Genomic DNA, 14,791 nt, shown 5'->3' on the forward strand with positions numbered 1-14,791 from the left:
AGAGATCTAAAATAATTGTTTTGATGGTCTTACCCTTAACTACCGAATAAAGTATAAGTTCAATTCAATGGTAAGTACAATTAATAAAGAATATTGACTTCAATTATGCGTGTTTAATACTTGAAAAAAAATTTAAGTATAAGTTTGATTTATAATTAAAAAGCATAACCAAATGTTGAAGACCTAACAATTTTTTTACTCAAGTTTAGGACCTAACATATTTATAGAGTTATTTTAAAAGAAAGCATGACATTTGAATTAATGAAAATCCAAACAAACCTAAAATATAATCACGTTCATTTTTTATGAATTTAAATACTTGAGTTCCTTGTTACTTATTTTATATATAGAATGAATGTTGCTTATTAAACTTTTTATTAATAATTTGTCAGTCAAATATAATTTTGGCATTTTGTTTGTTATTTAATAATATTTTTTATTATTTATCTTTTTATTTATTTATTTTAATCATTTATCTTTTATAAATTGTGTATTTTTTATTTTTTTATCATAATTCTCTTAAATAACTGTATAATTATTGTCATGAACTATTGAGATCAATTGTATAGTTAAGCGATTTTAATAAGAACAAGGTTAAAACATAGTAAATTTTGATAAATGTCATTTGTCTCAAAGAGTTTACATATATTTCAAAACATACAAAAATATTTTTTTTCAAGTGCAAATTTATTATTGGATTAAATGAATGTGCTCTTGAAAGAATGTTATATTAAATACATATTAATGATTGTTCGAAAGGATTTTAATGATTTTACGTTGTTATAACTTTTGTTATAATTGTGACGATGACTGTTTTATATTAAATAAAGAAACAAAATATATCAAAATAAAAATGAAAGACTAAAACGAATATTAAGTAAAAGATAAAAGATCAAAATTATATGTATCTTATTTATTTTATAATTTGTTTACCCAATTCTTTATTATTATTATTTTTTAAAATGTTTACCAATTAGGCTTTTACTTATACCCATTAAAATTTGAGCAAGACATCTGCATATATTTTTGCAAATATTGGCTTTATTATTATAATTTGTTTTTATTAATATTTAGATACATCTTTAAGACCAAATCTCTCACCTTATCTGTCCAGTATCATTATCATACGTGTCTTCTCTCTCTTTGTATCTCTCAATTTTTTATTTTTTGCATTTTTACTGTGGATAAAAACCCTTTTTATAATTTTTACTCATTTTCTTGTGGCTTTAACGTCACTCCGCGGAAAACGGAAGTCCCACTGTGAACTAACGCCGTGAAATAATTAACCCCTTCAACCAACGGGTTTGGGTGAAAAAACAACGGCGTTAGTTAGTAAAAGAAACCAGAAAACCGATCTATAAATAACCTTAAATAAAACCAACGAAGAAACACATTATACATTATAGAACACAAACATAAGAGAGAGAAAAAAAGAAAGAAAAAGTTTATGATAAAGCAAAAGAATATTATAGTTGACACTTGATACATAAATTTTGGACTTTGTTTCTATTTGCCACCCACCCACACCTACAACACAAACAAAATAAAACAAAACACTCACAGAGACACAGTAACAACAACAACAAATTAAGAGCAAGAATAGAGATCTCGTGAGATCGAGCTTCTACTGTTTCCAAGTATAATTTTTTCACACTCTCAGCTTATTCAGGTGTGTTTCTCTTCCATTTTTTTATTTATTTTTCTTTTCCTCAGCTATGCAATGTTTTTATGACGATCTTTGCTTCTTTTGCTACATGTTGTTTTGGAGTTTGGAGTTAAGTTATCATCTCTGATGTGCTTGTTTTTTTGTGAAAAATGAGTTTTTTACTTTACAAATTGAGGTTATGAGAATTGGGTCAAAAGTAGAATTTGATTTTTTATTCACTATTTTTTTGCTTTTTTTTTTCATCACTTGTTTAAAAAAGCAAAAGTTTTGAGTTGTCATTGTTGACTCGAGTTTCTGGTTGAACACAAAGAGGCTTTTTTTTTGTACTAGTGTAATCAAATGTGTAAATGGTGAATTGCGTTGAATTAATTAGTTCTTAGTATTTGAGCCTTTCTTTCTGTTTTTCCAACCAAAGGTAAGTGTTTTATTCTCTTTTTATTTATTTTTTTATGTTAAGAACATGTTGGAATGGTTTTTTTTTCAGGGTGGTTGTTAAAATTGCCAAAATCACACATAATAATCATATTAATTTTTTAAATTGTTACCAAAAAATCTGTTCATATGAATAACATTTTCTTATTCAACCCGGTAGTTTCCTAGATCTGTTTAAAACTTAACTGGAAGAAGAAACTTTTGTTTACCATTTCTTTTTTTTTACTTTTATGAAGAAATTAAGTTCATCCCTGAGTCTTTTACCTTCATTTTAAACTTGGTTAATGATATATAAGTTTAATAAGATTCATAATAACACGGGGTAATGATGTGGTTCAATATAGCTCAATATTAAATATGAGATAATACATGTTTAAAAAAAAATAAAGGATTAGTCAACACAAACTCCATAATAAAAGAAAGCATGAAACAAATTAAACAAAATATAAGACACATCACAAAAGATAATAGAGCACACCTATTCCTGCTAAAGTAGAATATTTTTACTGTAATCTCTTATGATGAATTCTTCTTTTGTTACTCACCCTTTGAATTATATTATGCAGTGTCATGGGGAGAGAAGTTACAGCAATACAAGCTGAGGATAAGAAGCCAAATGGTGTAACAATAGCTTTAGACGACAGTCCGAATGATAATGTGCACAATTCTTCTAAAATTGCAGCAGCTAAGGTTCAAGCAAAGGATCATGAGGTAAGGGAATGTACTGAAATGAATTTGTTTGATGAGAAATGCCATGAGACAAAGGATGTTTTGAGTGCCAAAACAACAAACCGTAATACTGACTCATCCGAAGAGGAGAATGAGAAACATGAAGTTCAGAAGACGGGTGACAACAAAGAGTTAAGCTCACCGGCTGCAGAGAAAGAGCTTACAAGTCATTTTGTTGTCACACAACCATCTGATCTGGTTACTGAAAAACATGAATCCTACACTGTTGATACCGAAGCTGTTGTAGCTGGTTTGAACTTGTCGCCAAATGCTAACAACATACACTCGCCTTGTTCATCAAAGAATTCACAGGTAATTGATGGCCTTAATTGAGTCACATCATCATATTTTAAAATTGAAGTTTGATTTTTTTTAACCTGTAAGTACTCTAAGAATTGATTCGGTGTTGTCAAATAGAGTCTATAACGGTGCTAAAGCACAATGGAATTTGAACAAACCGCTATTGTTCTGTGGTACATTATTTAGTTCTAAATGTTGTTAGATAGCAGCTACAGCTATAGTGAAATTTGAATAAACTGCCATCTTCTGTGATCTGCGATTGACAACATTGAACTGAGTCAATTAGCCAAAGATGCATTTTTGTGAAATTACTGATATTGAAAAAATATATTTTTTCTATTTCAGGCAAACTCACCTTTTTCATCAACTAAGCCCTTGCAACATGATCATAAGAAGCACTATGATGATGAGGATAATTGGTCTGTCGCATCCTCGTATCCTTTAAACTTGAATTCTGTGGTTTATTCTGAACTGAGCATGTTCAAGGCATGTTTGAAGAATCTCTTCCAAAGTGATTACTTCATTGCTTTTAACCCTTCTTTTATGAATTTCAATAATATAACTGTTACTCTATCATTTGTTCTTTAACCACAAATATTAGTGCTGTGTCGATGCGCACTGCAAGATCGAAGGTAACTCAGGGTTCGGCCCCTACATTTAGAAGCTCAGAACGTGCAGCAAAACGGAGGGAGGTACATATTTTTCTGTCACTTAGTTTCTTATACATGTTAAACAAATCGTATTCTGCATTAATAACTTCATTGTAATTTATCTTTCCAGTTTTATCTCAAGTTAGAGGAGAAAAATCGAGCTCTTCAGGAAGAAAAAAGCCAGTATGAGGCAAGACTAAAGGTATAGTTGTCTTCTTACTGGAAACATCTAAATGCGTGTTTGGTTTTGCAGTGACAAAAACTGATTTTGAATTAATTGATTTAAGTTAAAAGCGATTTATGTTTAGATGCATTCAAGTAAAAGTGAGTTGAACAATAAATTTGAGTGTAAAAATCACGTCTAAATTATTTAAATTGTTTTGCTTTTCTCACCCTGTATTAACCTCATCATATGAAAATTAACTAATAATATTTTTATTCTTAATTTATGTAATAATAACCCTCATAGGAAGAGCAAGAAGCAGCCATCAAGCAGTTGAGAAAGAACTTGGTAGTTAAAGCAAATCCAGTACCAAGTTTCTACTATGAAGGGCCTCCGCCAAAAGCTGAACTCAAGAAGGTATGTGTCTATTCTTGATCTCAGGTTGCAAAGCATCATGAATGGTTGCCTAACAGTATCGTGTTGGAAAAAATGTAAAATGTTCATTCGATTTTCTTTCATTGCAGCTGCCACTAACACGCCCCAAGTCACCAAAACTGAATCGGAGAAGGAGCTTTGGCGATGCTGTGAACTCACAATCTCGTGAAGTTTGTAGCCGATCACGTCATAGTACTGGCAGCCACATGAAAGTTGGTTCTAATACTAATACCAATCATCCTCTTAATCAGAAAATTAAGGACCAGATCATTCGACGCAATAGCAATGGTGCTTACAAAACCAAAGAACGACCAAAGGTGGATACGGAAACGAAAACAGCTCCTCCAAACATCATCCAGCACCCAAGTGCAGACATATCAGTCCAATCGTGACTCGTGAAAATACCCTATTTTCTTTTTTCATATGGACTTCACTTTTCTGATTTGTGTTAACTTGCGGTGTATATGTTTTTTTAACTTATGTTTGCGCCGGTCATGTTCCATATAAAATCATAGTTAACGATGTAGTATGAATGATATATTGATATGTGATGTTCCCTCAAACTAGGCCTCCATGGATTTGGAAATGTTATATGATGAAATTTATATATTTCTTTATGTAGAAGTAGGATTAGGTTGTCCTAAGGTTTTGTCTGTGTTCAATGGTTGATTTTCATGAGGGGGAACATATTGTGTAATGCAACTTTTTGTTTAAGAACTGAGTTTGTATTTATTCTGATAATTTATATTCTTCTGAGTTTACTATTTAGTATTATTATCTTCTTTATGGGAGAGAAAAACATTGGTTTATCTTTGAAACAAAACCCAACAAAATGAAATCTAATTTTGAAGCATCCAAAAGCATAAACCATGAGGCATTTTGACAGTTGAGGAGGACAAACATTGTAACTCTTCAACAATTGATGTAATGCAGAACCATGCTTAGAAAGCATCCTAAACTATGGAAGCTTTTGAATAGTCCCTTAAAACTTCCTCAACAGAAAAAAAAAATTCTAAAGCTCTATTTCTATATAGACAAAATAATAAAGCAGGATTTCCTCATTAACAAAAAATATCTATATATTATTTTTTAAAAAGGGAGATTATTTCTGGTCTAAAATAAGTGTTGCTTTAATTAAAAAATAGATAAAAAGTAAGTATCAGTTATTTTTTTTCAATATAACATAAATTAAGATGTTTCAATTTTGAACGTAAATTATTAGTATGTATCAATTTGAGCGAGTGGCTAAATATGAATATGAAAAGAGAATTGAGAGATGGTTGGTCAATTGCTTGTCATTCTCTTCGGCCTTAGTCGTGGTTTGAGGTTATCATCATGGTTGATCATTGCCTTCAAACTTGAAACTTCATCTTCCTAAAAGGTTTGAACGCATGGTTGGATTCCTCCAACCCAACTTACAAGTCACACCAATTTTTTCTTATTCTTAATAAATACATATAATATTGGTAGCTATCTTTTGGGAATTCAAAGGTCCTGGTTTCGTCTATATGAGCACTTGGTATAATTTTCGAGTATATATTACAACTAAAAATAAAAAATTCAATATAATTTTAGTTCTTATTTTTATTAATTAATTTTCGTCATTTGTCTTTTATAAAATATAGTATTTTAATTATAGTTACAGTCACAAGAAAATTATATCATCTAATCACCAAAACTTCTAACAATCGTCTATGTAATCCCGTAGGATTCCTTCTTTATCATCATGGGATCACGATGAGAGATCTATCTTAGAGGCAACTTGCCTTAGTTTCAAAATTAATCTCCAACATTATTTGATTTAGGTCAAGTCAATCAAAATTTGTGTTGGATTTTGTCTATGTTGGAGTGAGTCTAACCAAAATATATGTATAGATACTAAGTTTTTCAATCACAAGTTACGGATGGACTATCATATATTTTACATAAAACTGTATTTTATTTAGGTATAAAATTTTAAATTTGAACCAAAAGGTAATGTACACCTACTTGAATTGTAAATATGATTTGTGCGGTTGAAATATAAACACTAGGATATTCATCTAGTAATCGTTATATGCAAACCGCACAGTCCCATCTAATTTTCCGGCAGTTAGCGTGTACGGCATTCTTTACAAAAATTAAATTCAAATGTCCAATTCAAAACCGAAAACCTGATTCATTAGAGATGTCTCAAGTACAAGAAGACTTGTTCTATTTCTACTCAAGAATTTACATAAACAAACTTCTAACACAATATTCATCTCTATTAATTAATAATAATAATTATAATAATAAGTAATTAACTCAGAAATACACACACAAAAAACCCTAATTTATCATTTCTTAGCCTTCTTCACCGGCGTTTTAACGCTCTTAGGCTTCTTCACACCCTTCACAGGAACCTTCTTCGTTGTCTTAGCAACAGCCTTCTTCACCGGTGTTGTCTTAACCGTCTTCGCTTTTGGCTTCGCCGCCGTTTTCGGCTTCGTTGCAGCTTTGGGCTTTGCCGCTGCTTTAGGCTTCGCAACAGCTTTAGCCTTGGGCTTGGTAGCAGCCTTGGCGGCTGGCTTGGTAACAGCCTTAGCCTTCTTGGTAGCAGCGGGAGCAGTAGCGGCTTTAGGTTTAGCCACAGAAGATTTAGCCGGAGCGAGTTTGAATGAACCCTTAACCTTAACAAGCTTGCCTGCAGCCACCGACTTTTTGAGATGAAGCAAGATTAATTTGCGGAAGGTGGGAGATAGATCCTTGTGCTTTTCTTCGATGAATTTGGTTATCGCGTGTTGGCTTGAACCAGTTCTTTCTTTCAGACTCACAATAGCCTCAGTTATCATCTTCAATTTCGGAAGAAAAAAATGAACAATTAATAAAAAAAATAAAGAATATTACAGTAAAGAAAATGAAGAATATTGAAATTAATTAATAAAAAAATAAATCTTATTAAAATTTGTACCTCAGCGTAGGTTGGATGAGAAAGTGGCTTCTTTGTCGAAGCTGTTTTCTTTGACTTGGGTTGAGCCGCTGTGGTCGACATGGCTGAAATTGAAAGAAACTAAAAAAAAATTGATTAACCGTCGAAAAGAGAGAAAGAGATAGATGCTTGAGAGAAAGGAAGTGGTGATTATGAGAAGAGTGGGAAGTGATTTAAATATTGGAATGAGAAAGGAAAATGCCGAGCGCTGATTGGTGGAAGTAAGCGTGGCACGGATCGAGAATCTCTGTGGAGGTTTGAATATGAGACGTTGGATGATTCTTTATCTACGGTTGTCAATCCAAGTCAGCGGAGTCACTTGGATCGTGGATTGGATAGCTTTAGCTAAGACTGCTCTGTTTTTGCTTTCTTTAATTGTTAAATTTAATTAAATGCTTCTAAAATTATCATTTGTGTCCGAAGATTATTGAGGATTTAAAAAAATAAACATTATTAAAATGTGTAATAACATTTAAATATTTAATATTATTTTTTAATAAAATTTACTCTCTTTTTTGCATCATATGTTGATGTGTTAAGGAACATTTTGTGTTTTTAGTCTTGGATGGTGTGTTTTTTTCTAGGTTTTCATTTGCAAAATAACATGTTTATAGTTCATAGATATAAGTAACATTTGGTAGTATATAAGAAAAGTATTTGTAGTTTTGATTTTGAATGTGATGTAGATATTTTTATTACTACAGAACTTCGTTAAAAACTATAATGTTTTGGTGAAAATTATCGTAAAAAATAAAGAAATAATTCCATTAAAAATAAATAAGAATGAAAAGATGAAAAATACTTAAATATAAAATTATTGTTGGAAGCATTTTTCTCTACTCAAACCCCGTCTTACTTATCCAACTTTGAAAATGAAAAACTATTTCTTGTGAATTTGATGTCCATAAATTAATCCAATTCAACGGTGAATAAATCTTCATTCACGTTTTTATGATAACAGATTGTGAGAAAACGGGAAATGCTTTTGCTCTTCTCATGTCTCTTTGGCGGCTATTTCTTATCTCATAATACTTTTTTCTTCTTAACCCTAATTCAACCATTTCGACTAAAATAAGTAATACACATAATTGACTAAAATATTTAAGCATTTCTCCACATAAGAAATGAGTAAAGTACTCAACATATCACTTCATCAAACCTATGTGGAGATAATCGCCAAATCGGGGATATAACCACAAGTTTCAAACTTTCTTTTCGATAGTGCTTTATGTTGGAACTAGTTTTGTTTTAAGAACAATTCATTCGTCATGTATTTATCATAACAAATGTAATTTGTGAGAACAATTTATTGTACTAATGACTTCATTTAGTGTGTAGTGAACATAATAAGAAAATGAATGAAACTATATCAGAGGAAGTGAAGATGTCAGAGGAAACGAAGACATCAGAATCAAGTAAAATCAAATGAGGTCAATAATTTGCCTCTAACGATTTGCCTCTGAAGCGTATATCAGTGTGCCTTTGAAGTTTATATGTGTATGCCTCTAAAGATTGAAGCATGCCTATGAAGTTTGAAGTGTGTCTATGAAGTGCCTACTATAGTAACTCTAAAGCTTCTATTCGAGTTTCCTCTGAAGCTCAAGTTATGCCTGCTCTAAAAACCACAACTTGCTCCAAGATGTTGCCCCATATGTGCAACATGCTCTAAAGATGCAATAAGGTGATGTTGGCCATGCTACTAATTCTAAGTCATGCAATTATGCATTTGTCTCTGACTACCTGTACCAAGCAACGCAACATCTAACTTTGATGATCAAGTTATGTTCTATTAAAGAAATTCAACAACTCTGATGAAAAGTCTTAGGTGAAGGTTCATTTTGGAATTAATCAAGTTTCGACGATCATACTCTCAAACCATATATATCATTTTTTTTAAGATCTCTGTTGACCTCACACAAGGAAAATACACGCAGAAGATTTAAGGAGAATTATTCTTAAGCGCTATTTGGAAATTTTTTAGAAGCTTATTATATGCTCATTTGCAATTATTTAATAAAGTATTAAATAATTTTTAAATTTTATAGAAATTTATGGAGTGGATTTACTCAATAAGAATTTTTTATTTGACGGTTGAATTAATAAATTTTACCATTTATATTGAATTAATAGATTTTACCATTTATATTGAATTATTAAGCGAAATAACTACTCACATAATTTCTCCATGAGTCATCATCCTATATATTTGCTTAAATGTATTATTTTTTCCGCCTTATTGGGATATTTGACCTTCTTGATGGTTTAGATGTTTCAATATCCTTGAACACAACAAAAATTTTGTTTGTAGTTAATTGTTGAGATTGCATGTAATATGTTTAAAAGGTTAACTGGGTAAATATTTGCTACAAGACATATAAAAATATAATTATCACATATTAAAAATTAATAATCAAATTTACGCACAAACAATCAAATAAAGTTTAAATTAAAAAATAAAAAATATTGAAACATGATCATTTAAATTAGTAAGTCTTAAAAAAAAAAGGCTAAATTACATCAGTGGTCCCTTAACTTAGTTTTAGGTAACGTTTTAGTCTTTTATCTTCTTTTTTTCCCGACTTGGTCCTTTATTTTAATTTTTTTTGATATTTTATGTTTTAAAATTTCAACAATGTTATCCTTTTTTATACAAAAATTCAAAAAAAAAAATTCAATCAAAACTCATAAAATTAATTATATTCTTCCATATAATACAAATTTCATCAAATTCGTAACGTAAATCTTCAAATAAACTCATATTTTCATACTTTATTTGATATTCTTAGGAATAAAGGACTAAATCGGGAAAAAAAAGATAAAGGACTTAAACGTTACCTGAAATTAAGTTAAGGGACCACAAATGTAATTTAGCAAAAAGAAAAATATAACAACAACAAATGATATTAAAAAAAAGAGCTAAGTTATATATTAAATATTTTCAATCTAATATACAATTTGTGTTTACTTTTCTCTTATTAGTACTTGAATAGATATTATATTCCTCTAATACAAAATAAAATATTTTTCTATATAAATTGTTCGTTAAAACAAAAACACTCGTTTCAAAATAGTAAACTTATAGATTTAACAAGGATAAACGAGAGTATAGTTTCAATTAAGAACAACAATAATCCAAATCAAATAGTGATGTTTTATCGTTCCTAATATTATTTAATGTTTTTTGTGGTAAAAAATTGTATTTTGAGTTTGTTCATTACATACACTCTTCATAAAGATAATTAAATCAAAATATTTTTCAAACAAACACGCGGTATAACACCTCAAATTAAGAATTAATTATCGAATATTTAAGTGAAAACGAGACATGAAACATAAAATATAAGAAACAGTAGTTCATTCAATTAATCAAAAAAAGAATAAAGAAATAATAGTACTCAAGATAAAAAATAAAAATAATGATGATATAAAAACCAATGGTTACAAATATATTTCAAATCAATAATTGCAAAATATATATTCTATTTTTTATAGGAAGAAAATATTTTATTACGATTGAATATTTAAAACAAAATAAAATGTATACAAACAATCACTCATCTTTTTTTAATAATATTTTTAGAGTGAAAATTACTCATATTTTATTTTAATCTTTTTAATTGTGTAAACAAATAATCACTCATCTTTTTTTAATCATATTTTGTAGAGTGATAATCACTCATTTTATTACAAACTTTTCAAATATTTCCATTTATTTATTATTTTGTTATACAACTACTTTTCTTATAAACTAGAAATTTACAAACATTAAAAACATTTTTTCGATCAAATTAATACATTTATACACTATAAATATAATTTTCAAACTTTTTAAAAAATTTACACAGAAAGAAAATTTTACAAATTACACATGCACATATTACAAATTAGTGACATGTATAAAAATTAAAATCAAAATTGTACATACGAGAACAAACATCCTCTATATGTTATTGTTGTGAATCTCTTTAACTAGGTAACAACTGGTTTGGTTATCTCTGTGCAAATTATTCATGCAGCAACATTAGTCACAATTCTTTGAACCGACGATAAGACCCAAGTTCTTTCAATAAATTTTACACAAAATCATAGGTATATTAAAATTCCTACTCATGTAGACTTCACATAAACAAATATGATAAAATACACATAATATTAAGATAGGTGAACTTGAATTTTCCACCTTCTTATACAATAGTACTGTTCTATAGACAAAATTGTATACTCTAAAAGCTGGTTTTGTATTCTAGAATTCCATGGCTTCCTTAAAGAATGAAGCTCTAATTTCCTAAAACAAAACAATAATCCTAAGAAATTTTTGGTCATCATCGGCCTTTGGGATTGACAATTTGAGAGAAAATGGCAGTTGAATTTTCACTTGAGTCATGACTAAGGTCATGTTCAGTTCCAAGGCTAAGGTTTTTGTAATGTGCAGCCATGTGATTGTGTGGCAAGGTCACTTCTTCAAACTCACTTTCATGATCTGCATGTGGAGAATGTTGTTTTGAACTTGAACCATCATGTTTTTCTTGTAGGTTAAGAGCAAATTCAAGATTCCACAATAGATCATTCATGGAGGGTCGATCGAGTCCGTGATCAGACAAACACTTTTCGGCTGCGTCTGCAAACTTGTTCAAGCTTTCAGGTTTGATCTTTCCTTTGAGATTTGGATCAATAATATCTTGAAGTGTTCCTTTTCTTTTGTTGAGCAAAACCCAATCCGCAAGACTAACTTGTTCTTTTGGAAGATTAGGATTCAAAGCAGGCCTTGAACAAAGTGCCTCGAATAGAATTACTCCGAACGAGTAAACATCTGACTTTTCAGTCAATTGTTGTCTCCTGAAATATTCAGGATCCAAATATCCAAAACTACCTTTCACCACTGTACTAACATGACCATTGTTCATGTTTGGACCTGTTTTTGACAATCCAAAATCTGAAACCTTTGCTACCCAATTTTCATCAAGGAGAATGTTTGTTGTTTTGACATCTCTATGAATTATAGTGTACTTTGCTCCTGTGTGAAGGTAATGAAGACCTCTAGCAGCTCCAATGCAAATCTCCAACCTTTGTTTCCATGATAAAGTATCTAATGGTTTATTTCCCTTGTAAAGATGCTCCCTCATTGTGCCATGAGCCATGTAATCATAAACCAAACACATCTCATCACCTTCCTCACAAAAACCAATCAAAGAAACCAAATGCTTGTGTCTAAGCTTTGAAAGCATTTCAATTTCAGTTTGAAATTCATTCACTCCTTGTTCTGACTGTGGATTTGATCTCTTAATAGCCACTTTAAAACCATTATCAATAACACCTTTGTAAACTTTTCCAAACCCTCCTACCCCAATCACATTAGACTCATCAAAGTTATTGCATGCATGCTTCATTTCTTGTAAAGAGAAATAACGACACAATCCTTGAGCCATGGCTATGTTACCACTACTACTTTTTCCTGATCCTCCTGATTTGGTTCCTGTTGTGTGTGAATTTCCATAAATAGGCAACCAACTTGATGTATTTGTATATGATCCAGGAGTTTTCTTCTTCCTTTGATGGACAGCAACACATATTGCAGCTACTAATGCAAAACCAGCAGCACCACCAGCAGCTCCACCAATAGCAAAACTCTTGTTATGATCATGTTTGTTGTCATGGAAAGTTCTTTCCTTTTCTTGATGCTCAATCATCATATCAGAAAGCTGAGGATTCGGTCCAGACAAATTGGTGTCATTAAGTTTAAATATCTCAATACCATTTATTATAGCATCATAGTATTCTGGCTTTGTATCAGTTGATGGATGCAATGCAAGCCAAAGTTGATCATCACCTGGCTCATCATGAACATAAATCACATAATCTTTATAAGTTGGAACTCCTTTACCTGCTGTCCAACCAATCACATCAGCTTCATTCTCAGCCGTTTGATTATTAACAAAAATCTTGAAAACAATTTCATTAACTTTGGAATAATAGTAATCACAAAAATGCAACCTTGTTAGATACATTGAATTTGGATCAACTTGAAAAATCCAAGTAAGATTGTAACCCATGTTAACATCCTTATCAGTTCCCATTGATCTTGATGTTGAATAAACATTACTAGGAGCAATGTATTGAGGCAATGTTTGGTAGTCAATTTTAACATTCTTAGAAGCTTGGGTTGTAACACCAGTTGCTGCACCATAAAGGTAAGGTGTATCATCATACCACATTCTACTCAAATTAGAATCTTGAACAGGAGATATAAATTGTCCACCAACATTCAATCTAAACATTGTTTGAAAATGCAAACTTTTTGCATCCACAGTTTGGTCAGCATAACCAACCAATGAAGGTGAATCAAACAACAAATCAGGCATTTGAATAAGTTCAATACCATTTATAAAAGCAAAAGCACCACCATTAGAATTAGGCTTAAAGGTAAGAGTAAGAGTATCTGAATTCAAAGGTGCAAGAGAATATTCTCTATCAAGATAAGCTTGTGAGAGAGCTTGACATGTAATTGAAGAGCTGAAATTGTTAAGGAGAGTAACATCATTTGCTGTGACAGAGAAAAATGAATCTGAAGGGTTGAAAGTGTTGTAAACAGATGGATAAAAATGGAGTCTTAACCAATAACGTTTATCAGGTTCAATTGGGAATTTATAGGTTGATTCAGATGTGAAAATACGTGCTGTCATGTATGGAATTTCTGATAAAAGAGAAGGATCTTGAAATGAAGCTTTTGATGTAATGGAATTTCCACCTGAAAAATATTTGTTATCTTGATTCCATTGTCTTCCATCAGCATCTTTGCCACCACTTTCACTTAATCCACATCCTAATGTCAATGATTCACCATTGATGCTTTTTGTATTCAACAAAATTGGTATATAGATAATAAGCAACAGACATATACTCTTTTGCATCATCACTTTTTTATTCATACAAACAAAAATATTATCATGCAATATTTAGGCGTACAGGAAAATAAATTAAAAAAAAATTAAATTTTTTGGGTGACAAGTTGAGAAATGGTAAGATGTGATTAATTTCCTGTACGCCAAAATAAATGGGTTATTAGTTTTGTTGAAATGATTGTACAAACCTACCTGGATTGGTGTGGAACGAGTCCAAACCAGGCAAGAAGAAGAATTAATGTGAAATTGTTATTGTTATATTATTTTTTGGGGTTGGTCTATAGGGAATGTTACTATGGTTTTTTGCAGTTTTTTTTTTAGGAATGTTAATGTTCCATGAGGTAGTTGAGAAGCAATGATAGAGAGTTAGAATCGTAATTGAATGTATTGGATTTGTTTCAAGTTAGAAGGGAATAGGAACATCTATATTTGGCCTTTAATTTTCCTACAATTTGTGGAGTGTGTTTTTGCTTGATTTGCTCATCATAATGTCATTATAATTATATACCCAATCAAATTTGGGTAGATTTTTTAGATTCAGATATTTAAAAGTGGATATATGAAGTG

General features: G+C 30.6%; 3 protein-coding genes across 4 annotated transcripts; 1 reads left to right on the forward strand and 2 right to left on the reverse strand.

Annotated features, from left to right (window-relative positions):
* Window positions 1-1,385: 1,385 nt before the first annotated feature.
* On the forward strand, window positions 1,386-5,116 carry LOC101495109 (protein WVD2-like 2). Of its 2 annotated transcripts, none has more exons than XM_004495550.4 (7): window positions 1,386-1,669; window positions 2,665-3,139; window positions 3,473-3,561; window positions 3,729-3,819; window positions 3,908-3,979; window positions 4,247-4,357; window positions 4,465-5,116. In XM_004495550.4, the coding sequence occupies exons 2-7, from the start codon at window positions 2,669-2,671 to the stop codon at window positions 4,765-4,767; spliced, it is 1,137 nt and encodes a 378-aa protein (XP_004495607.1). In that variant the 5' UTR covers window positions 1,386-1,669; window positions 2,665-2,668; the 3' UTR covers window positions 4,768-5,116. The 2 variants fall into 2 exon arrangements, with proteins under 2 accessions (XP_004495607.1, XP_027189665.1); XM_027333864.2 differs by lacking the exon at window positions 1,386-1,669 and adding an exon at window positions 1,940-2,081.
* Window positions 5,117-6,508: 1,392 nt separating this feature from the next.
* Window positions 6,509-7,446, reverse strand: LOC101495437 (histone H1-like). The gene is given in 4 exon segments (NM_001309688.1): window positions 6,509-6,827; window positions 6,829-6,870; window positions 6,873-7,188; window positions 7,308-7,446. Coding segments are annotated over 4 exon segments (573 nt in total). The 5' UTR covers window positions 7,389-7,446; the 3' UTR covers window positions 6,509-6,693.
* Window positions 7,447-11,302: 3,856 nt separating this feature from the next.
* LOC101495769 (receptor-like protein kinase ANXUR1) lies at window positions 11,303-14,496 on the reverse strand. Its single transcript, XM_004495552.4, has one exon. The coding sequence runs from the start codon at window positions 14,249-14,251 to the stop codon at window positions 11,648-11,650; it is 2,604 nt and encodes an 867-aa protein (XP_004495609.1). The 5' UTR covers window positions 14,252-14,496; the 3' UTR covers window positions 11,303-11,647.
* Between the last annotated feature and the right edge of the window lie 295 nt (window positions 14,497-14,791).

Source organism: Cicer arietinum, chromosome 4 (genome assembly GCF_000331145.2).
Source record: "Cicer arietinum cultivar CDC Frontier isolate Library 1 chromosome 4, Cicar.CDCFrontier_v2.0, whole genome shotgun sequence".
In the NCBI taxonomy this organism is placed as follows: Eukaryota; Viridiplantae; Streptophyta; class Magnoliopsida; order Fabales; family Fabaceae; genus Cicer; species Cicer arietinum.

Bases quoted from the DNA above. Each gene is read 5' to 3' on its own strand.
- LOC101495109 (XM_004495550.4), top strand. From the start codon at position 2,669: ATGGGGAGAGAAGTTACAGCAATACAAGCTGAGGATAAGAAGCCAAAT. The intron at 3,562-3,728 runs GTATCCTTTAAA...CACAAATATTAG, and splicing joins AATTGGTCTGTCGCATCCTC to TGCTGTGTCGATGCGCACTG. The intron at 3,820-3,907 runs GTACATATTTTT...TTATCTTTCCAG, and splicing joins GTGCAGCAAAACGGAGGGAG to TTTTATCTCAAGTTAGAGGA.
- LOC101495769 (XM_004495552.4), bottom strand. From the start codon at position 14,251: ATGAATAAAAAAGTGATGATGCAAAAGAGTATATGTCTGTTGCTTATT.